This window comes from Arabidopsis lyrata, assembly GCF_000004255.2.
Source record: "Arabidopsis lyrata subsp. lyrata unplaced genomic scaffold ARALYscaffold_8, whole genome shotgun sequence".
In the NCBI taxonomy this organism is placed as follows: domain Eukaryota; kingdom Viridiplantae; phylum Streptophyta; class Magnoliopsida; order Brassicales; family Brassicaceae; genus Arabidopsis; species Arabidopsis lyrata.
The window spans coordinates 14,077,034-14,101,936 of NW_003302548.1; the positions used below are offsets into that span (position 1 = coordinate 14,077,034).

General features: G+C 33.8%; 4 protein-coding genes across 4 annotated transcripts; 2 read left to right on the forward strand and 2 right to left on the reverse strand.

The window, feature by feature from the left end:
• Window positions 1-252: 252 nt before the first annotated feature.
• Window positions 253-1,525, reverse strand: LOC9300148 (HVA22-like protein e). The gene is made up of 5 exons (XM_021016348.1): window positions 1,366-1,525; window positions 1,184-1,210; window positions 967-1,089; window positions 742-874; window positions 253-500 (listed from the first exon to the last, which is right to left on the reverse strand). The coding sequence occupies exons 1-5, from the start codon at window positions 1,410-1,412 to the stop codon at window positions 480-482; spliced, it is 351 nt and encodes a 116-aa protein (XP_020872007.1). The 5' UTR covers window positions 1,413-1,525; the 3' UTR covers window positions 253-479.
• A 9,684-nt stretch (window positions 1,526-11,209) lies between these two features.
• Window positions 11,210-13,432, reverse strand: LOC9301895 (heavy metal-associated isoprenylated plant protein 7). Its single transcript, XM_021015928.1, has 5 exons — window positions 13,313-13,432; window positions 13,043-13,214; window positions 12,730-12,938; window positions 12,537-12,618; window positions 11,210-11,791 (listed from the first exon to the last, which is right to left on the reverse strand). Exons 1-5 carry the CDS (start codon window positions 13,319-13,321, stop codon window positions 11,388-11,390), a joined length of 876 nt encoding a protein of 291 aa, XP_020871587.1. The 5' UTR covers window positions 13,322-13,432; the 3' UTR covers window positions 11,210-11,387.
• A 3,972-nt stretch (window positions 13,433-17,404) lies between these two features.
• On the forward strand, window positions 17,405-19,085 carry LOC9300149 (probable UDP-arabinopyranose mutase 4). Its single transcript, XM_002864027.2, has 3 exons — window positions 17,405-17,801; window positions 17,893-18,143; window positions 18,424-19,085. Exons 1-3 carry the CDS (start codon window positions 17,472-17,474, stop codon window positions 18,920-18,922), a joined length of 1,080 nt encoding a protein of 359 aa, XP_002864073.1. The 5' UTR covers window positions 17,405-17,471; the 3' UTR covers window positions 18,923-19,085.
• A 2,410-nt stretch (window positions 19,086-21,495) lies between these two features.
• On the forward strand, window positions 21,496-22,553 carry LOC9300151 (auxin-responsive protein SAUR71). The gene has a single exon (XM_002864029.2). It carries the CDS (start codon window positions 21,735-21,737, stop codon window positions 22,275-22,277), a length of 543 nt encoding a protein of 180 aa, XP_002864075.1. The 5' UTR covers window positions 21,496-21,734; the 3' UTR covers window positions 22,278-22,553.
• Window positions 22,554-24,903: the final 2,350 nt, after the last annotated feature.

The following is a 24,903-nucleotide window of genomic DNA, read 5'->3' on the forward strand; positions in this document are numbered from 1 at the left end:
AGCATGTTCTCCCAATAACCAACTTATTAACAAAAGATCTAAACGTATGATCTTATATTATTTTAACAATATTTTTATTCTAAGCACACTCAAAACAGTTCCCCTATTACGGATGCCGTGTTTTCAGTTTTAAATAAGTGATTGATAATCTACGGAGATTTTTATATTACTTTAGTTGTATAAGAATTATATTAGAATTTAAGGCAATGATGTCTTGAAAGACTAAGAAGTGGCAACACAAGATTCCACCGGTACCATTAAAATTTATAATCTCTTAATATAATATTTTAACGTCGAATAAAAGTTCTTTTCATATACATTCAAGCAGGAGCTAGGCTCATAAGAACTCATATAGTCAACATCTAAACCCATTTTTCCATATATCAAAAGAGAATTAAGACAAAAGAGAAAAAGCATATAAGATTAGAAATTGGAGGCCCCAACAGTGAATCCCTCTTTTGTCCCATCTTCTTTTTGACTCACTCAGCCTGATGTTCTACCTGTATTCCACACACCACACTAAAATATAAAATGGCCATAAATACAACACTTTATCTATCCATTACAAAACCAGCTTCTAGAACTTTTTCCAAGTTTTTCCCTCGATCGCTAGATTGAACTATTATTTATTTGGTTTATATACAGCACTTTAATCAAGTTTCTTCACGAAATTAAGATATAAACTTAGTTCATAAGAAATTAAACGAAAAAGGGAAAAATGAAAGGATGAATTAAGTTAACCTTAGGTTTGAGGATGCCATACTTCTTGAACTGTTCCCTCACGATCCTGTTGTATATGAAAGCAGCCCCTCTAAATTGCGGCAGAACCAACCATGCCACAAACACTAGCTTAGCCGTGTACCATATCGGTATCCTATATACATATATATTCACCATCTCGATTTTAATATTGTTACCATAACAAAAACATAACAAGAAATCAGACATAGGAAATACGATTGTTACCACTCTAGGAGAGATTGAAGGATGAGTTCTGATAGAGTAAGGAAAGAGTAGAGAATCCAATAAGCAAGCCATTGCTCGTCATCTACTTTTGATGGGCTCTCTATTGCTATCACCGACGCATATCTTTATCAATATCATCAACAATAAAACAAACCAAATCAGAATCTTTAAAATAAAACCAAATAAAAATGTATAGAAACAATTTGAAATTACTTACAACGGGTAAAGCAACATCACCACGGGTCTGCATATGATCGTACCATAAAACAAAACACAAAATCATAATATTATTTTCAGTTGTGAAATTTAATCTTATCATAAAATAATCAAACCATAAATTGAAGGAACCTAAATAAATATCAAAAATCAAACAAGAAAGGAGAAGAAGAATAAATATACCCAGCGAGGGAATGAAGAGCAGAGAGAAGAGTCCATAATTTTGTCATTTTGAGAGGAACACAACAAAATCCAAAACCAATCAAAGGACGCTCTTGTTTTCTGAAACAACACGATTAGAGAGACCTTATTTATTTATACTGTCTTCGACATTAAAAACGGTTATGCAAATTTTGGTTCACGTTCAAACCGGGACATTTGGTTTTCTTATTTTAGATACCAAACCGATGAAATTAGTTTTTACTTTCTTTCTGATCTTCAGTAATCATATAACTAGTAAGTTAGTCCGGTTAAAAAAAAAAGAAAAAAAGCTAGTCCGGTTTACGATTATGGTTCGCTTTTTCTTTGGTTAAGTGTCCATGAGTATACCGGATACGTGGGCTGAAAGAGACAAAGAGTATCAGATTCTAACTTGAGCGTGTCCGACATGTCACCGGCCAATGAAGGCCAGATGTCGGTATGATTCTCTTTATTGTGATTTTCCATGCTTTTCTTGATATTTATCATTAGTTCTTTATTTTATAAATCAGTGTAACTAGTTAATTATCTAAATACTAACTAGCAAATCTTGTCTTTAAATCAGTTTTTATCCAAACAATAAAATTAACCCTATAATATCTATATCTATCATGTTTTCTTACCAGTAATAAATATTTTGCAAGGATAAAATCAAGAGTGAAAATAAAATCCTCTATATTTTAATTAAAATAAAATGAAAATATAATATTATTTTATGAAAATTTAAATTTTATACCATTCATTATTAGTTTAATATATTCAATAAATATATGAATATTTAAATATTCTATAAATATTTCACAAATCTCTGACAAATATTTCATAAATAGTGATAAAGTCTTATATGTTAAACGAGTATTGATTTTTTGCCATTATATATAAGAAATTATATACCTTTTATGATGGATCAATTTATATGAAATTTTATACATGAAATTTCGTCGGTAATAAAATTTTCATATAATTTTCAACGGAATTAGATGAAATTATGAAAAATGCTTTTTTGAAAATTTCTTGAATTATTTTCATAAACTACGACTGTCGGAAAAATAACTTTACTCTCCATCACTTATGTTTGTTTCTTTTTTTCGTTTTGTTTAATATTATAAAAAATTTCTTACTTGGTAAAATATTTGCAGAATTACATTAAAAAAAATTATTCTACTATTATGCGGATTACCAATCGAGACCCTAGTAACTACACTTCACAAAGATGGATGTAAATTAAGGGAAAATTAGAAAAAAAGGATATCTACTAAAAATTTTGTCCATATATACTTTTTTGATGAGATTGTAAATTTGGACGAAATTACCCCTACACCCTATTTTAAATATTTTTTTAAAAAAATAATCAGAAAAACAGGTAGATATACAAGAGTAGAGGTGATTTGTAGTGAAATTTTTTAGATTTGGTTAAAAAAAATTGATTTTTTTATAGATAAAGTTTCGTCTAATTTTGTTAGAACACGTTTTCTAGAGTTCTGCGAAACTCAGAGTGTGTATTCTGCATTTTTGTACATGTTCTACATATTTTAGACTAGATTTCTGTTCTGAAAATTTTAGAAGTCCGAAAATCATATATCTAAAATATTTAGAACATGCATTCTACGCTTTACTCTATATTCTAAATATTTTAGAATAGCCGTTCTACTAATTTCTACATCTTCTGCCATCGTTAGAAATTGTAATCTTCGTTTAGAAGGAAAATTCTACGATGTTGTAGATTTCATTTTCTGAAATTTTTAGAATGCTCTAAATATAGAAAGTAAATCTTTAGAGAAGGAAACAAAATATATTTTTGAGATTACGTTTTAAATGGATATTTATTGTTTAGATTATGATCTACAAGATGTAGAAGTCGTTGTCTACGTTTTTAGACAAAATTAAAACCTAAAACGTTTTCTAAACCCTAAGTTTGTAATCATTTAAGTCGTTGTCCACCACTTTTTTTTTTTAAATGCTAAGAACACGTCTCCCTTCAAATTCTAAAAAGCTTCATGATCCTTTTGCTTGTTCCTAAAGCTGATAGACGTGATGGGAGAATAGTTTTGGCGATGGCGACTTTCCTCTCTCGAGGCGATTGTTTTGGCGACTGGAACCTCTCCCGTCGTTTCTTCCTTTTCTCTTACCGGAGACTTTTTCCGACCGTTTTTTCTACCAATTCGATCAGTTCCAATGGCGGTTTCCCTCTGTCAGATTCTCTCTCTGGCAGTTTTTTGGTTATTCCAAGTTTTTCGGTTAACCGTTTCTGGAAACCGCCATGGTCTCTCCACTATAAAGATGTCGGCGATTTGTTTCGTCTTCTTCCTTTCGAACCCCTGAACTTTCTACACAATCAATTGAAGAAAATGAGTGATTACGTGCGCAAATCGATTCAAGACTTGGACTTGGGTATTGATGATTACCCAGTCACCCTTCCTCCGGAGTTCACTGCCAGGGCTGCGTTGGTGAATCAATTCTCTTTGGTGGTTACTCCGGTGAATCCCCGGAAGCAGAACCTACGCGCTATGATCCTTCAATTGCCGAAAGTGTGGGGATTTGCAAATGCTTGTGTGGGACGCATTCTGGGCAATGGTAAAGTGCAATTTGTGTTCCGTGATGAAGAATCACTGAATTTGGTCCTTCGTCGGGGCCCCTGGTCTTTTAATGAATGGATGGTGATGGTTCACCGCTGGTACCCAAACATATCCGAAGAGGAGATGAAGATCATTCCTTTTTGGGTTCAAATCAAAGGAATTCCTCTGCTGTATCTTACAAGTGCAATGGCGGAGTATGTTGGTAACCGCCTGGGTCATGTGGCTGAAGTGGATTTCAATGAGAATGCTAACAGAGTGGAGTTTGTGAGAGTCCAGATTGATTGGAACGCTGATATGCCTCTAAGATTTCAGCGAAACTTCCAATTCATTGTAGGAGAGAACACCATCATCAAGTATCGATTTGAAAGACTCCAGAACTTTTGTACAAAATGTGGCTCTTTGAGACATGATGTGAAAGAGTGTGACCTCTCTTTTGACAACAATGGAGAGCCGCCTATGGAAGGTAATGGAGATGACTACGATGGAGGAGATGATCGGGACATGAATGACAATGAGGATGTAGGGAACTCTGATGGTGATACCCTTCAGACAATTGAGCCTTTTGGTTCCATACCAGGTTTGCAAATTCGTAATGACCAGAATGTTCCTTCTGAGGGTACCTCTGCTTCCTCTCTTCCTAGTGCTTTTGAAGATGTGGAACTCACTGCTGAGAGAATAAGGTACCTTCACGCTAAGTTTGTGACTGGAAACATTGGGAGAATGGAGACTCCTAAATTTCTGAATGTGATGGCTGATAATGTGGAAAACACAAACCTGAACAAAAGGAAGAGGGTCACCTTTGAAGGTTTTCTTCAACAATGTGAAGCTGCTGAAGACAAGGCGGTCTTGTGCCAAATCCGTAAGCGCGACAAGGAGGAATCTGAAGGCTCTTGCTCAATGACGAATGAAATAGACAGAGGCGCGGGGGGCCCGGTACCCCCAGAAGCAGCAATATGACGATCGTCTCCTGGAACTGTCACGGACTCAAAGGGTCGCTGACCCAATCTCATTTGTCTCGTATTTGTCGTTTTTATAAACCTATTATATTATTTCTTGTTGAAACCTTAAATAAGGATGATGTTATTTCTGATTTAGCTACTTCTCTAGGATTTCCTAATGTTATCACTCAACCTCCTCAAGGTAGAAGTGGTGGTTTAGCTATTTTATGGAAAAACAATGTGACGGTCTCTCGTTTGTTTCAAGATGACCGTCTAATTGATGTACATATTAAGTATTATGACTATAGTTTCTATTTGTCTTGTGTCTATGGACATCCCGTCCAAAGCCTTCGTTATCTTTTATGGAATCACTTGCAAGATTTAGCCATGAACAGAGATGGTGCTTGGCTTCTAGTAGGTGATTTTAATGAAATTATTTCTAACGAAGAGAAAATTGGTGGTCCTCTACGTGAAGAGTGGACTTTTCGTGACTTCCGCAACATGCTTTCCATATGTGATTTAACTGATCTGCGGTACAAAGGAGATAAGTTTTCTTGGGTAGGAGAACGACACACATACACAGTGAAATGTTGCCTAGATAGGGTACTAACAAACTCGGAATGGACTGCTACTTTCCCAAAGGCTGAAGCAGAATTTCTAGACTTCAATTGCTCCGATCATCGCCCTGTGGTAACACATCTTGGTATTAATACTCCGACTTCAAAAAAACCTTTTTGCTTTGATAAACGGCTCTTGCATATGGCTGGTTTCATGAATGTAATAGAAGATAGCTGGGAATCAAGCAAATACATTTACCAAAGTTCCATCGTAGATCAGATTAAACATTGCCGCAGATCAATGGCACAGTTTAAACATAAATCTAACATTAATGCAGCAAAACGCATTAATAATCTGCAATTTCGTTTAAACAAAGCAATGGCAAGCACTTTACGTTTTGAGAGACGAAGGATTCCAGGTTTACAAAGGGACTTGGCGACAGCTTATAGGGATGAAGAGGTTTACTGGAAACTCAAAAGCAGAAATCAATGGTTAAAAGAAGGTGACAGAAACACAAAGTATTTCCAGGCTTGTGCAAAAAATCGATTTGCTCAGAATTTCATTACTACCATCAAAGATGATAGTAACAATATCTTTTCTGGTGACTCTGCAATCGGCACTCATGCAGAACACTATTTCACACAAGTCTACACGTCCACACGACACCATGTTTCCACTATTGATTTTGCTGACTTTACTCCAACAGTCTCCCCGGCAATAAATGATGACTTGATACGAGATTTTACAACAGAGGAAATATTTGCTGCGGTTGAATCAATTGGTGATGATAGAGCTCCTGGACCAGATGGAATGACAGCAAGGTTCTACAAAGAATTTTGGCACATTGTAGGCGAAGACGTGATCCAAGAGGTCAAAACTTTATTCCAAACATCTTATATGAGACCAGAAATAAATCATACCAATATATGTATGATTCCAAAAATAACAGAGCCGATAACACTTGCGGATTATCGTCCAATAGGTCTCTGCAATGTTCTATATAAGATCATTTCTAAATGTTTGGTTAACCGGCTTAAAAGACACTTGGATCACATTGTCTCTGATTCCCAAGCGGCGTTTATTCCTGGCAGACAAATCACTGATAATGTGATGATTGCCCACGAGATTATGCATTCTCTAAAGGTACGTAAACGGGTCTCCCAAACCTATATGGCGGTTAAAACCGATGTTAGCAAAGCGTACGATAGGGTAGAGTGGAACTTCCTGGAGACCACAATGAGATTATTTGGTTTTTCGGAAACTTGGATTAGTTGGATCATGTCTACAGTTCGTTCTGTCCATTATTCTGTTCTAATCAATGGGTCACCATATGGTAAAATAATTCCAGAACGTGGTATCCGTCAAGGAGACCCGCTATCGCCGTACCTTTTCATTCTATGTGCTGATATCATGAGTCATTTAATAAAATCAAAGGCTGCTTCAGGAGACATAAGGGGTATTAGAATTGGCAATGGTGTTCCTCCAATCACTCATCTTCAGTTTGCAGATGACTCTTTATTCTTTTGCCAAGCGAACAGTCGAAATTGTAGAGCTCTTCGTGATGTGTTTGAAGTGTATGAATACTACTCTGGCCAAAAAATTAATGTCTCCAAATCAATGATCACATTTGGCTCACGAGTCCGTGGTGACCTACAAGGAAGGTTGAAAAATCTTCTTCGGATTCCTAATCAAGGTGGTGGGGGGAAATATTTAGGCTTACCCGAACAATTTGGTAGAAAAAAGAAAGAAATGTTCACATACATTATTGAACGCGTTCGTCAAAGAACTAGCAATTGGAGTGCCAAATTCTTATCCCCTGCTGGAAAAGAGGTTTTACTGAAGTCAGTGGCGATGGCCATGCCGGTTTACTCAATGTCTTGTTTCAAACTACCTATGGGTGTAATTGCGGAAATAGATTCTATTTTGATGAGGTTTTGGTGGGAAAAGACAGCACAATCAAAAGGAATACCATGGATAGCATGGAAGCGTCTTCAAATCTCAAAAAAAGAGGGTGGACTCGGTTTTAAAGACCTAGCCAAATTCAATGACGCTTTGCTTGCCAAACAAGCTTGGCGAATCATAAGGCATCCGAATTCACTACTCTCACGGGTAATGAAAGCACGTTATTTCAAAGACGATTCCATATTCGATGTCTCAAACAAACGCTATCAGTCTTATGGTTGGTCGTCAATCTTGGCTGGAATCTCATTGCTTAAGAAAGGCACACGCTACATAGTCGGCGATGGTAAAACAATCCGACTTAGAACTGACAACGTAGTCCCGGATCATCCTCCGAGACCGGTGACTCTCCACACGGAATCATCAACTTCTACTATCAGTGATCTCATTACCAAGTCAGGAACAACTCGTTTCTGGAATGTGAATAAGATACATGAAACAGTCCTCCACACAGACCAAGAGGTTGTTCAAAATATTTATCTGCCTCGGTTGGAGACACATGATCAATTGGTTTGGCACTATCACAAATCAGGTGAGTACACGGTGAGAACGGGCTATTGGTTGGCAACACACGATCCTTTTGACGACGAGCCTCCCATTGATGCCCCGGCTGGCTCTGTTGTATTGAAGAACATGATTTGGAAATTACCTATCCTACCCCAAATCAAACATTTCCTATGGCGAGCAGTTACTCGTTCTTTGGCGACAGCAGATCGACTAATTTCTCGAGGTTTACAAATAAATAGAATCTGTCAAAGATGCAAAATCTCAGAAGAGAACATAAGTCATACTCTGTTCCAGTGCTCTTTTTCAATGATGGTTTGGCGACTTGTCAATATCCCTTCTATAACTATAAACTCTTTCTCCAATGACTGTGAGGAAAATTTGAATTCTTTATTAGATTTTTATGATTCTCAAGGCAGCTCAAGACATCAAAAACTACTACCCTGGTGGTCACTTTGGCATATCTGGAAATCACGTAATAATTTCATCTTTAATCAGATAAGAGAAAACCCTTCTAAGAGTGCTTTACAAGCCAAAACAGACACCAGGGAGTGGATCGAAACAACTGGCTTGAACGCTACTCCTTTGCATGGTCGGGATACGATCATTGATACCAATTGGACCCGTCCTCCTACTCACGTTATTAAATGCAATTATGATGCCGGGTTTAATTCTGTTTCGGGTCACGTGACGGGAGGATGGATCATTCGGGACAGCAATGGTTTCTCTAAATGTTGGGGAGCAGCAACATTACACCAAGCACGATCACCGCTTGAAGTTGAGGGGCACGCTCTACTTTTTGCATTACAACAAACATGGTTAAGGGGATTTACGGCAGTTATGTTTGAAGGAGACTGCGAGGTTTTAATTAACATCATCAATGGTGTCTCCAATGATATAGCAATTGATGGACTGCACCGAGATATTCTCTTTTGGAAAGCAAAGTTTAGGGATGTTTCCTTTGTTCATACAAACCGGTTATGTAATAAAGTAGCTCATTCTCTAGCAAAAAAAGGCTGTTTAAATAGAACCTTTTATTCCGATTGTGTAAATCCACCAATTTGGTTGACTGAACTCATGTATTTTGATCGTATACAATCAATATAAGTGTTCTTTGCAGAAAAAAAAAAAAAAAAAAGACGTGATGGGAGAAACCCCCTCTCCCCAAAAAAAGAACAAAAAATGTAAATACTTTGAATTCAAATAACACAATCTAAAACCAGACAGCCCCTTATATGACTTGTGGGTTTCATTTGTCTCTTCTTTAATTTTCTTTTATTTCATATCTTTCTTCTTTATGTACATGTACAGCTGATGATCACTGATCTTAGTTTAGAATAAATAATGGAATCTTACGTCTCTGCAAACTTTGGTTTATATTGGGAATAATATACAAAAATTAATCATCAACATATGTTTCTTCAAATCCCTGTGGGGGTTGTAGTTACCAAGAGATAATTTTGATTTACAACTCCAATATGTGTTCTTCTACGAAAGAAAAAAAAAACGTGATATTAGGTCTAGGATTAGAAGAAAGACTCTTTCTCAATTGGAAGTTTTAATCTTTTAGATTTCTATTTAGTTTTTATAAATAAATTAGGAAGTTTTATTTTTTAATTAATTTTGAGTGAAAATGAGGGTAAAGTTGGGTTTTGATTTTTTAAAAAACCTATTTGACCAATCTACAAAAAAAAGTGTTATATGGACAAATTTTTAAGTAGATATCATTTTTTCCAATTTTCTCGTAAATTAATGAATCCATGGGCTGTTAGTAAATATGAGATATTTGTAGAAAATGGTAATATTTTTTGGCCAAGTCGTTGTTGCGATAATGAAGATATATCCATGTGGATGGTATTTAAAAGTCCTAGTATCATAATGGGTTTTTGCCAAATTATTATTTAGATTTTATTCATAGAGAAAATTTGGCTACTTTACTTTATAGGCTTCCTCATTGGTGGATATTGACAAGAAATAATTTTTATCTGACATCTTCTGAACCCATATATTTTTATTCACACTATAGAAAGTTTTTTTTCCAGTAAAAACTTTACTTTTTTCATCAAAATCAACTTTATATTGCATTATGAATATCCATACAAAGTTGTTGTTGAAGCCATTCAGGCTGAATTACATAATCAGAGTAAAAATACGAGCTGTGATTACAACCAGATTTAGCCAAAACATGAGCAGCTTTATTTCCGGTTCTTTTGATATGACAACTTTTTATGTATCATAACAACCTAGCACTTATTACATTGGTTGAAATGTCTAAAAACATTAGAGGAACTGTTGAATATAGGGCGACAAATGTGTTTCCTAATACTACATCCCTAATTGTGGAAGCTGGAAATTTTGTTATGGAACTGAAAATAGAGGTGCGACGGTTTTTTGATATGTTGGATGATACTTTGTCTATCAACCATGGTCACACGATTCTAGAATGACTGGACGATATGTTAGATAATGCTTTAACTGATTCCAACACTTAGCCAAACTTCTTCTCTCTTCCACTTTTAAATCATTTTGGCATTTACTTAGAAACCACCATTCACTACCTGGTAACATTAAAAACCTTAGCAAAAGTCATGGTCTAAACTCACAAAAACTTCTCGAGATCACTAGCAAGCACTAAATTAATTGCTAAAGAGAACAATTGGTAAGAAAATTATACTTTATATTTAGTGAATAATTTCATAAATATAGGATTTTGTGATTCAGATTATGCCTTTGATTTTGACAAAAGAAAATTAATCTCTACTTTTGTCTTCCGTGTTAGAGGAATGTCGTTAAATGGAGGTCTTCTTTACGACTTTTGTTGTAGTTTGTCAACAACATTAGCTGAATGAATGCCTGAATGTATGACCTTGACTGATGTTACTAGAGAAGAAATTCGGGTAAAAGGAATCTTACAAGAGTTTGGTTGTTAGGAAAGTGTGTTAAAGTATTTTATGAGTATTAGTCAGCTAATTGTCTTTCATTAAAAAGTGTCCACCATAGAATGATGAAGCATATAAATGTTGTTAGATTCCATTTCATAAGAGAAATGGTTACTGAAAAACTGATTTAAGTTTATAACTCTGATAGATCATGGTGATGTGTTGACTAAAACACTCCTTATCAACAAGTTTTAGGGGAGCTTTTCCAAATATAAGGACAAGAGGTTGCAAGAATGAATAAAGGTTTTCTTTTGGATCGATTCAGAGACTCAAATCTCTCTTCATGGAGGATAATTTTTTTACGAATTGGTAAGAAGTAATGTTGTGAGATTGCTGAAATTAACCTATCAATTTCTTTATTTGTTGGATCGATTCAGAGACTCAAATCTCTCTGCATGGAGATAATTTTATTTTACAATATTCAAAAATACGACATTTAATTCGGTTGAAACCAAAAAATAGTACATTCAAAATAAAATACGGCATAAAGTAAAAATAAATAAATCCTACAACCCCTTAAACCGACGGTTTTATTACATAATGGTACAAGCGTTGGGGTTCTCATCACTGAATATCTGCGGTGGATAAGCAAACATCTCCACCGGATACCTCGGTGGCTGGTACTGATATTCGTTCTTCTTTAGGTCTACCACTTTGTTCCCCTCCCCCGCGGCAGCACCATCGCCTTTAGCACCTCCTCCTCCACCATCTTCCTTGGCCTCTTTTCCTTCTTTGGGTTGTCCCTCTTCTTTTTTCTTCTCACCTTTGTCTTTCGTTTCTTTTTCTTTCTCCGGTGGTTTTGGCGGCGGGTCTTGCTTGACAACCGCGGCGTGCTTCCCGATTCTCTTGTAAATGAACTCAACTAGCTTTTCCGGTGTAAAAACTCCTTTTACGCTCACTTGTGATGCTTTAAAATCTGGTTCCACAGACTCCACTCCTATATATATAAACAAACAAAAAAAACAAAAAACAAAAAACAAAAAACATTTTATGACTTAATTTTCTATATGAAAATGTAACTAATTTCCACTCCTATAAATGAACGAAACTAATTTCAATTCTCTAGTTACCAATGTAATCTTTTGGCCAATAAATTTCTACCTAACATAACTAACCACACTTCCCTGAAAAAAAGTACATGGCATACAGATTTATATATTGCAGTTTCAGATAAGTACAAAATCAGGATATATGAAATATAAGCCCTAATTAAAACAAAAAGTGTTTAGAACTTTGGGATTCTTGGGGAATAGGTGAAGTAAAACTAAAGTAGTTGACTTTAGTTAGACTCGATTCAACACAACTCGTATAATTTATGTAATCTTGAAACACTCAAAACAAACAAAAATATATGTGAAGAAGAAAGATTTGTAACTATATGATTATAAAAGCAGTAATTTGGTGAATGAGAGTTCTTTTAAATGAAAGATTCACTAAACACATGCCTTTTCAAATTGCTATGTTTAAAAAAGGTCCTCTACATAGTACACACACTTTCAACTAAAATAAAAAGAGTTGGAATCAATTTATGACACATAGAAGAGTCCAAAACTTGATGTCCCAATTAAGTGTAGTCCCACAAATTCAGAATTAAAATTCGGAATCAATAAAAATCGTACCCAATTCAGAAATATTTTAACAAAAATTTAAATGAGAAAAGTTACAAAAAAAAAAATACAAACCTTTCATTCTCATGATTCTCTTTTGAATCTCCATGGCACATGCTTCACAATGCATGTGAACTCTCAGCACCACTGTCACTACCTGTTTTTTTTCTCAGTGCCCACAAAATCTTATTGTTAATTACACAAAGCCAATAAACTTTCTTCAAATTACATATCTAACCCCCAAAATCTTACACATTTTACAAAATACCTCTTCTTTTTTCTCCTCAGGTTTAGGTTTCTCCTTCTCCTTTTTCTCCGGTACATCGGAAACTGGTTTAGGCTCCGGAATTGGTGAGATAAGCTCCACTTGACGGTGACTCTTCCTCTGCAATCTTTGCAACACTTTCAATGGATCTGCCTTCTCTCCTTTCACCACAACTTTACTAGTTTTACAATCAGTAGTTACATCTTCCACTCCTATCAACATTTTCAATAATCCCAAAATTAGCTAAAAAAATTTCTAAGTACTAAACACTCTTATGGTTATAAATAAAAGAATGTGATAAATAATTAAATAGTACCTTCAAAGCCTTTAAGACATCTATGGATTTTTTTAGCACAACCTTCACAATGCATAAAAATCTTAAGCACAATCTCTTGAGGCTCTTTCTTCTTCTCTTCTTCTGCTGGTTTCTTATCTTCTGATTTCACTTGGGGCTCTTCAGCTTTCTTCTCCTCCATTTTCTTATCTTCCTGAAAATGGCAAAAATAAGGAGAAATAAATTTGAGAGGTCAATAGACAATAATAGTGTTTGGCTGTGTAAATTTGAATAAGTTTGAAAAACACTAACATCTCCCATTGAATTTAGTGTCAGTGTTGAGACTTGAGAGGGTTTCTAGTGGCACAGATATTAAAGCTTTTTTTCTTTCTATGGACCGTCAGATTTTGGTGCTTTAGATCTGTTTATATACACACACATCACATTTCTTTTTTTTCTTTTACCCTACAGAGACAGAGCGCATTTACTACCAATTTCTTATTTACATTTTTATTTTATTTTATTTTTCCATTCAATTATTCATAGATTTTGTTTTTGTTGTCATTGCTTTAAATGTTTTTTTGTTTGTTAATGCTAGACTTGAATGGTTTTTGCTTCACATAAATTACTAATGGTGAGATTTAGACTAATTTGTTTTTGGTAAGATACGTTATTTATAAGTTGGAATTTGAAACACAAATAAGAAAGAGTTCAAAATTTCTAGACGTTGTGTCATTTTCGAAAGCTCTTATAATTGACCACGAAAATCTCGTGAGAGAGGAACAAATACTTGACTTACTAAGATCTAGTCAAAGTACACTATTTACCTTAGACGGTTTATCCTTTTACACTTAAGCCTGATATTAATTTTGCATATAATTTAAATCTTTTTACTCAGCCAACAAAAAAAAATTCCTCTAATAATTTTTCTACTATTTGGTACAACAATTAACAAATACTAGATTTTAACCCGTAGTGCACCGCGGAACGATTTGTTTTTAAAATTAGTAATTTTTAAAATTTAATGGTTATATTATATTATTTTTTTTGGCAAATTATATCATTTTATAAGACATTTATATTTTATACTTTATAATTGTTATTAAGTAACGGTATACCACAAGACAATTTTTGTTTTATAGTACAATTTACTTTAATCAAGATTATTTGATATGTCTAATATTGGTGATGTTAAAAAGTAATAAAATGAAAATTTAACCGTATTGAAGCAGCGGGTTAATGATGTTTAATTTTTTTTTATTCAAACTCGTCCTCATCATATAACTTCGTCCTACAATATAACCGTCCCATGTTATTTTAACTCTTTATATATATTCAAATGTTCTTATATTATAAACTTTTTTACTGATTTAAAATATATGAAATATAATATTTAAAACTTCTTAAAGATTCGTCCCATTATATAACCTTGTCTACCAATATAACTCGTCTCGTGTTATTGCAACTCTTTCTATATGTTCAATTGCTCATAATATTATAAACTTTTTATTGATTTTAAATATATGAATTATACTATTGAAAACTTTTTAAAAGTTTAAAATTTAACATTTTCGGTAAAATTAAGCAATTAAACTAAAAACCGAATGAAACAGTATCTAATTTTAAATTTGGATGCTTATTGAGTTGAGCTTCTTGTTCATTCGGATTTGGATTCATTTTGATCTTGTTTATAATATGATTCTGAATCAATATCTAAATATTTTAGCCGATATGGAACGTTAAACACACACCTTTTTCATCAATTGAGTAATATATATCCGTTTTAAAATTTTGAATCCCAATATATGCAGAAAAAAATTGAGATTTTTTTTAACTTTATGTATTATATGACGATTCAACAGAGCTAAAAAATGTTCAAACAAAGATGATAGGAGAATTTTATATCTAAATTTTAACCATATCTTCTAAATATCTATATTTTTAAATATGGAATATCCGGTTCATAATTTCGGATATGTTTTGACATTATCCAAAAAGAATATGAACTAGATTTATGAAGTAAATTTTTTATTGGGTCGGATACTAAATTTGTCATATAATAATTTAATTCACCCGTTAAAAATGTACTTAAAAATACTAATATAGATATTGAATTGCAAATGGCAGAACACAAAATAGGTAGAAATTCACATGGAGGTGTATTTGGGGAAAAACTATTTGATACAAACTATAAAGACTTGGAAGAATTTTATAAGGAGGCACGTTGCACTCCATGACAAATGATATTCTTTCAATGTCAGAAAAAGCTTCAATTTCCCGTTGAGATGATTAGAAATATCTTAACGTGTATATATATTATGAGTTCTATAATTTAACCTTCAAATTGGAGGATAAAAAAAAACTGTATAGCCGACATTTCGAATATTTATGAGGCGCTAACAGAGTGACGGGGCTAAGAGAGAGCTCCGCCTACGTACGCGGACCAACAAGAGGCGATGCATAGCTTCTTTTTTTACTGAGAAGCTGAAAATATAATACTAACAATAAATATTAAAGAAAACAAAATATGACATTACACAATTGACCTTCAAAAAAAATTCTTTTTATTGTAATAAAGGTTTTACTATTCAGAAGAAGAAAATTGTATGTTTGTCCAAAAAAAAAAAAAAAAGAAGAAGAAAATACAAAGGTGCATTTTCAGGCCCAGTTTATTCTACTCGAAGCCCATTACCAAACAGACGACGAAACTTCAAATTGAACCCCTCAAGTTTATAAAATCCCATATTTGTAATTTTCACACAACCTAAAGCATCTTCGATTACTTCTTTTTTGGATGATTTGGAGAGCTTGTACATCAAGGAATGCGATGTTGTTTAAACATAAGAATCATCTTCCCCATTCCCTAAATCATAGAGAAATGTTAACATGAATCCAATAAAATGTTAATAGACATATAATGAGCCGATATGGAACGTTAAACACACACTTTTTTCATCAATTGGTAATATGATTCCACAAGTCTGTTTTCACAACTCCTATGTTAAGCCCAATATAATGTTTGTGTCGATCTCCTCTACTCCGTGGTCGAGGACTCCATGTGAGAGAGTTATCACCATTGTTTCTTTGGCTTTCCATAAATTTTGTGCGAATCTTGGTATTAGTTGTTCTTAGGAACTTGTGGTATGCTTACAAAGGCTTGAAGACCTATGTTCTAATTATCTCGAAACGTTTTTGCCGGTGTGTTATTTGTGGTACTGGACTACTTTTGTTCAATGACCTATTTTCACTAAGCAGCTCATCTATCGTTTTCAAGCATCGTATTTTCACCACCATCTCTATCATCCAGATCCTATGCTACAAAGTTTATGTCGCGATTTATCGGAGAGATCTAAACCATTCGCTTTTGGTTTTAAAGCTATCTGCAATCGACTATAGCACCATAATCTCTCGAATCCTTGTCTTTGTGCTACCATGGGTAGTGCAGCTCGCTCCGCTGCGAATCATAACATTGATTCATTCGTCAACGTCACAACATCTTTTGACCGTGACCAATCTCTCGTCCTTCGAATCCTTCGAGGATGATCTCTCGATTCACCATGATCTCACAGGTTTCAATGCGCTTCCAAGCCCTTGTCTCAAAGCTCTTATGGATTTAAAATCGATGAACCTTATCTTTCTTTTTGTGGCATTGGGGAATATTTTTGTTGTAATGTTTTAAACATTGGGTTTCTTAAACTCTTCTCTTTGTACTTGTTCTTGTTTGAATGAATGAAAGCAAGTTAGTTTGTCCAAAAAAAAAAAGAAATAGATTTTGAATATATTAAAATACCGATCTCTAACATAGAAAATTTTCATTACAAAAAGAGACATAAAACTGACTGAAAACGGATGCAAACAAATATGTGAGATGTCTATAGATCAATTTACAAGAAGATTTCTTCTCTCTAGTGTCAAAAGTAATTGCAAACATATGACATGATGAACCAGTTGTTCAACAATCGTTCAACGAATCAATTGACTGGTCCATCAAGCTATTGTTGTTCCAATTAATTATGAAATTCCAAAGTAGCTAGTATCTAAATATCTTTATTTTTTATTTTATTAACTAGTACAGGTACAATAATTCTTTTGTTGGTTTATCGAAAGAATGTTTCGTATAAGCTACTAATTAGGAAGTTAGGTAGTGTATGCCTATTGTTTTTGGTTAATGGTATATGTTCAGTATAAACATCTACGCTTTTTAAGCAATGGGACAAAAAGTGGGATTCTTTTTATAAAATAGAGCATTTGAAATGAGAGTCTTTCACTAGTCGATTACGAAAGTTAACCTATATAATTCCTAGTGATCGCAATATTCTAACAACTACGATATGAAAAAAATCTAGTTGATCCTTTCATTTCTTTAACGAAATTAATGAAGGAGTTTGAGAACCGTTATATAAATCCCAAGTCATCCCCCTCGAAAACAATCATCTTATACACATCTATTTAACTCTCTAAGTACCAAAAAATGGCGGGCTACAACCTCGAAGGTATCAAAGCGGCACCTTTGAAGGACGATGTGGATATTGTGATCCCAACCATCAGAAGCCTCGACTTTCTAGAACAATGGAGACCATTTTTGCAGCATTACCACTTGATCATTGTCCAAGATGGAGACCCTTCGATCAAGATTAAAGTTCCCGAGGGTTATGACTACGAGCTCTACAACCGTAATGATATCAACAGGATCCTTGGTCCTAGAGCTAATTGTATCTCATACAAAGATGGTGGTTGTCGTTGCTTCGGCTTCATGGTTTCGAAAAAGAAGTATATCTACACCATTGATGATGATTGCTTTGTAAGGCTCTTTTGCATTACTCTCCTTAACACGTTTTCATGTATAATTCATGCAACTCCATGCATTTTTTTTCTTGAAAACGTAAGAAAAGGTGGCAAAGGATCCAAGTGGGAAAGAGATCAATGTGATAGCTCAGCACATAAAGAACCTTGAAACACCTTCAACACCACACTACTTTAACACTCTCTATGACCCTTTTAGAGAAGGAACTGATTTCGTCAGAGGGTATCCTTTCAGTTTAAGGGAAGGTGTCCAAACTGCCATATCTCATGGGCTTTGGCTCAACATCCCTGATTACGATGCTCCAACCCAACTCGTGAAGCCCCGGGAACGGAACACGAGGTTATAATATAGTTTGCATACTAATTATCAGAGGATTTAGATTTATTCAACTTGTGATTCCTTTTATTCATTATTCAAGTCTAAACATATTTTAACAATTCAATATTCAAAAAACATTCAGTTCTGTTTGATATTGGTTTTCCATGGATTTTGTGGTTGATATTAAAGCAAATAATTATTTTTATACAATGAATGTTTTTTTCCAAGAAACTGTTAGGAGGATATTTGTTTTGGTATTTTCAATATGCATATAAATGCTATAATATAATAGCCTTTGCAGGTATGTTGATGCAGTGATGACAATCCCAAAAGGAGTATTGTACCCAATGTGTGGCATGAATCTTGCTTTCAATAGAGAGCTTGTTGGGCCTGCTATGTACTTTGGCCTTATGGGTGAAGGCCAGCCCATTTCTCGGTACGATGACATGTGGGCTGGTTGGGCAGCCAAGGTGGTGTGTGACCAGTTAGGCTTTGGGGTCAAGACTGGGTTGCCGTATCTGTGGCACAGCAAAGCCAGTAACCCGTTCGTGAACCTGAAGAAAGAGCATAAGGGACTCCACTGGCAAGAAGATATGGTTCCTTTCTTCCAAAACCTTTGTCTCTCGAAAGAATCTGACACTGCAGCTAAATGCTATATGGAAATTTCGAAGATGACAAAAGAAAAGCTTACTAAAGTGGATCCTTACTTTGAGAAATTGGCAGATGCAATGGTCACTTGGATTGAGGCGTGGGAGGAGCTTAACCCGCCGGTTAAGAATGAGGCGTTCGTAGGAGCTTAACCCGCCGGTTAAGAAGACGCAGAGCGATGGCAAAGAAGTCAAGGCCAAGTGATGAAGATAATGAGTGAAGCTCTTGTTGCTAAATGAATAAGTATGTTGTGAGTTTATTATTTGATATTGTATTTATTTTCTCCATTTTGGAAGTGTTGGTGATTATGTAATAATTTGGCATGTATAAAAAGCGTGATTGGAAGGAATAAGAATATTTACTAAAGTTATATTTTTTTTTCACTAAAGTTATTAGGTAATATGAGGATGTTCATATCTCTACGTACGATACAGATGTTTGTTCATTTCTCAAAATTAAATACGCAAGTTCGAATGAAAAAAGATTGGATACGACATGAGTTGTATTATAAATTTCTTTTATGCAATGATTGTTACATTTGAAACAACCAAAAGTCTGTACCTTTTAGGGATAATTTTCAAATTTTCAAAAATCACAACATGTTGTTAACGCGTACCATAGTGACTCTCCTAGAATTTCCCGCAAAAAGGCCATCCACTCTCGAAATCCTAACGAATATAGCATTTAAAAACCATAGTCATGCAGATAACCCCAATCCCCAAGCACTTAAAATGTGTTGATCGTTTGAAGCACAAGGCAATGACAAGATTCTGTGGCCAAAAACTAGAGCTACGCATTGGCATACCTACCCATGACAAAGGAGAGCCACGTCTCAAGACGCCGAATCTAAACACGAAAATGCCATTTAAAAAAATAAATAGTGTGACAGTCGATATGTACTATCAAATTGTAAGTCCTACCTCGTTGGGTGATCCCTAAAACACTAACCATGTCAAAACACTTTTGGAAGATACCTATCGTGACCATTTAAATCCACTAAAATAAAGTCAATACACCCACTAAAGATACAAGTAAATTCCCTCCAAATCATGGTCCACTCCAAATACTACTAGATCGTGAAATGATCTCTAATAAATAATTCATAAGCTTCAATTTTTCACCTAAGAAAAAAGTCAAAATATATCGGATTGGGTTGCTTTTAAATAAGACGAACTTTTAAAAAAAACTGGGCCTATGGTTTTGACCCACTAGGCCACTTAATCATACGCATGGGAGAGGAATCGAATTTCCTCAATAATGTTGTTTATAACTTGCACCACCACCAACTACTCCAAGTCTCCGCATTTAAATTCGTTGGAACTCTAATTAGCTATATCTATCTATTCTAAAATAAGCATTATATTTTGCCATTATCTATCAAAAAACCTTAAGGAGATATAAAACTTTATCTCAACTATACTTCTTGTTATTGCCGCCCCTGGGAGTGTCTTTCTCGGGTAGCTGTAATATGAGGAAGGCTTTCTACAGCAATAACTGTTGTTTTCCTCTTGATATTATCTATCTAAATTAAATTAAACTTTAAAAATGCAAAAACGATTATTTGTCGTCACATATTGACTTTTTCTGTCTTTAGAGATGCAGTTCATGACGACAAAAGAGATGCACTTCATGTTCCTAACGTACACGTGTGAGGTTTTGTTTTTTTCTTTAGCCTTTTAATTAATGGTTTTTTTTTTTAAATTGGTAGGTTTTAATAATAGTTTTCGGTATAATATGTTGTGAATTGTTTGTAATTTTTTTTTTTTTTTTTTTTTTTTTTTTTTTTTTTTTAGTTGTTGGTCTTGAATGTTAATCCTTTCAGGGGCACAATTCCGTAAAGTTTCAGGGTCGCTCTTCTCTAATAGGAGTCTCAGACTCTCTAATTATAACCTAGTTAAGGTAGTCGACAACCAAAAAAAAAAAAAAAACCCTTCTTTCGGTAATCTTACTTCTCGGTTTTCAGAAAGTTAATTTTCATCTATTATAGGTTTATATGTATTAAATTATTAATGTATAAATGGATTGTATCTAATAGGTTAGTTTCCTTGTACCGATTTTATTCTAATTAAAAGGAGAGATGCACTTCGTGGAAAATGTGGAAAACTTGTCTCCTTATTGTCTCGTCGACTTATTTAATTACTGATTTTAAAATTTGGACTATATATATATACAAGCAAGGTCGAATGTTAACGTCAACAACAAAAAACTTTGATCTGCCAAAAAAAAAGAGCAGAGTAATTATTTGACCATAATTTTTTTTATAGATTATGAAGAAAATAAATGCTATATAATCTATCCAAGTCTATATAGCAATATAATCCTTCAAATTAACAAAAATTGTCTTCGGATTCTTTTAGAATCATTCAAAACCATTTAAAATTCCATTGAAATGCTAAAATATTAAAAAAGGAAATCCAGCTGAAGAGAGGACGTGTGTTCTGGCAGTTAAAAACAAATTGAAATACGTATGTTTTAATGGAAAATCAGGTAGTATTCGTCTTGAAAGGCGACTTAAACAATTTCCGTTGACCAACTTGAATAAAACAAACATACCAAATTCCCAATAATTTGCTTGAAAGATATATTTTTTTTATGAAGTGATGTAAAAAAAAATCATTGTTTAATAAGAAATATATTGGAGATAACTAAGATTATCGGAATCTATTATAAACAAACTCAATTATTAGAGCGTGAGTGCATATATGGTGAAGTATGGGGGTATATTCAAAAGTTAAGCCTGCCCTCATCAATTTGTCAATGTCATCAAAGTAAACCCTATCTGGCTATCTCTTCTTTCCCAATCAAGATCTTCTATATATAAGAAAGATTGAAGAAGCCGATATATTATTAGACCAAAAATAAAAAACCAAACGGTCAACCAAAACTTGTCTGACCCACAAACACTTCTTGATTCTGTCATTGAGAAGAATTTTTTTTAATATACATCATCTTCTCATAGGAATAATGAAGAATCCGATATTGAAGACATGGAGAAAAGTGAAGTCTTTTGGGCATACGAGCTCTTCGACTACACCCTCGTTCACGAGGAGCAAATCTTGCCATGGCTCTTTTCGTCTCGAAGATGCTAAGAGCAATGAATCAAAAGCAAAGTCGAAGAAAGAGTTGCCGTCACATGGATTTTTCACGGTTTACGTTGGTCCCACGAAACAGAGAATTGTCGTGAAGACGAAACTTCTGAACCATCCTTTGTTCAAGAACTTGTTAGAAGATGCTGAGACCGAGTATGGATATAGACGCGATGGACCCATTGTTCTTCCTTGTGAGGTTGACTTCTTCTTCAAAACTTTGGCGGATATGAAGTCTAATCATGGTCATCATGATGGTGATGATTATGATGATGATGATGATGGTTTCACTAATTCTCCGGTTTGCGGATTCATCTGTAGTCCATATAGATCATACGGTGGTGGTGGTATGGCCATGAAACGGAACGGCTCATACAAGCTTCTTCGATCTCCATCTTTGTTCAAGTTGAATAGATTTTGAATTTTTTCTTCTTTTTATATATCTAAGTTCTTGTTCATAACATTATCATATACTTTTTTTTTTTGGCATTATGAGTGGAAATGTGAAAGAAAACCCTCTCACTTGTTCCTAAATTTGAAACAATTAGCTTGAATTACTTTCAAATATTTTGATGTCGGCTTATATCATATTTGACACATTGTTATTATTGATATATGGTTTGTATCTTAATATACTTTGATTTATGATTTGTATCTTAATATACATATATGTACATTTATTAGAGGTTTTGGATGAGTGAGACGATGAATTAAAGAGATGTCTAAAAGAGTTAAAATTTACTTCTTCTTTTTTTCCAGCCAACAATTGTATCGAATTCAAATCAGAATTAAAGAGTCAATGTACAGAACTTTTATAATAAAAATTATAAAAGAATTAAAATTTAGTAAGTTACATTTAAAAAAAAAAGAACTGGTTTTTAATTTTTTTTTTAAATGTAACTTAGTAATTGTTTTTGATGTAACTTAGTTGTAGCCTTAAAAATCGAGTTCTTTTTTATTATTTATTATTTCCAATATAAATATAAATAAAATATTCACCTTTATCTATGTAAATACAATATTATTATCAAAGGAAAAAGTAATCGAGACTTCAATAAGAGGTATATTTATTAAGAAAATGTATCTTACATATAATAACCTTTTAATATGTGCGATTCTTTTTTGAAAAGACGCATATAATGAAACGAAAAGAGTTGTTAATTTCCTTACATGATTCTAAGAGGCACGCACCATCGCCCGTCTACTAAGTGAGTACTTGAATTATTCAAATGAGTAAATGGTAAGCATCCTATTAGTTATATATCTATAGGAAATTACGAATCATATTAATTAATTATATCTATGACGACTTTAATTTGGTTTGTATCCGATTGAAAATAGTAAAATTTTGCGTCAAAGAGGCGGCAAAGAAAGAATTGTGGCTCATATGAAAAGTTGAAAATGATGTAAGCAGTTGGTGTGGTTCATACCAAGTGTGTATTAAAGTATGTAATTTTTTTTGTTTATTATCTTAGTTCTTTCCAAATTATGGTGAATCATGCAACGTCTGTGACTCATAATTGAGTTTTTGGAGAAAAAATCTTACATGTACTTTTCGTGCAACCATAGCAAATATTAAAACTTAATATGCGCGCGGTATACTACGAGACGGTTTTTGTTTCACACAATCTTAGTTAAATTAGTTTGATTCGAGATATATAATATTGGTAGTATTCACAAAATAATAAAAAAAAATTTAATTCGTACTAAAACATCAATTTAATGATATTTTCAATTTTTATTAATGATTCAAACCCGTCCTGCCGTATAAACTATCTCGCAATATAATTGGTTCCTTGTTATTTTAAACTTTTTATATGTTTAAATATTCATGATATTTTAAGCCTTTTATTAAGTGTAAATTATAGTATTTAAAAATTTACTATATCTGGTAGTTAAACCATTCAACTAAATAACCGAATTAAACCGTATACAACCTTTTAAATTTGAATACTTATTAAGTTAAGCTTCATGTTCATTCAGATTTGGATTCATTTTGGTCTTATTTATAATATGACTTTCAATCAATGTCAAAACATTTTAGCCAATATAAAATATTAGTTAAATACATTTTTTCATTAATTGAGTAATATATGTCCAGTGTAAATGTAACAAATGGAGTGTATAAGTGTAACCCAAACAGGATATAAAGTATTAATCATGTCAAGCTGGCCAATTCCACTATGGCTATCCAACGTTGTATAGTTTTGTTAAAACTTAAAACACACAAAAGAGAAAGAGTGAAACATCGATATTACTAATATACTTAGAGTGATATATCACGGATTTTACCGGTTTTTAACCGTGATTTACGTGTCAGTTTTAAAATCTTTTTGTTCTTTCTAGTGTCTTTTCGAGTCTTTTCAGGTTTTTACACGTTCGGAACGAAATCGGAGAAAATGAATCATTCTGGAGCTAAACAGAAGATTTGAAGCTGAGGAGACGAATTCGGTTCGAACCAAGGCATGAGTGTCGACCGACACCCTTGGTGTCGCTCGACACCAAACACGGCCCATCAAGAAGTCTCGACGGTTTAGAGTTTTAAAGCCCGCAGAATTTATCCAGAAGACTTTCATATTTGCAAATTTAGTCTCTGCAAGTTTTTGAGACTTTCTATTTCATTATCTTATATTTGGCTTTTGTAATTCTCTGAGCTTGAACCCTTTGTAATATAATTGGAGAGAACTACTTTCAAGATTTCAATACCCTGTTAGAGAGAAAATTTATTATAAACTCTTTTCTTCTTTTAATTTCTTATTCTGCAATTTTTTCAACATGTTTTCTGTTTCATTAATCATGTCTGAGTAATCTCTCTGTTAGGTTTAGGGATTCTCATTAGGGATTTAGATGAACTAGTAAATCGATTACCTGTTAGGATTAATCCATAGAGTTCTTCATCTAGGTTGTTCTTAATGCTAGTTCTAGAGTAGCTAACTAGAACTTGATCATAGGATAATAGGTATTGATCCGAGAGGGCACCAGTTACTGGAACTACCTTAGATGAGCAAATATTTCTAGATGCATCGAGAGTTAGTCTAGGAGAATTT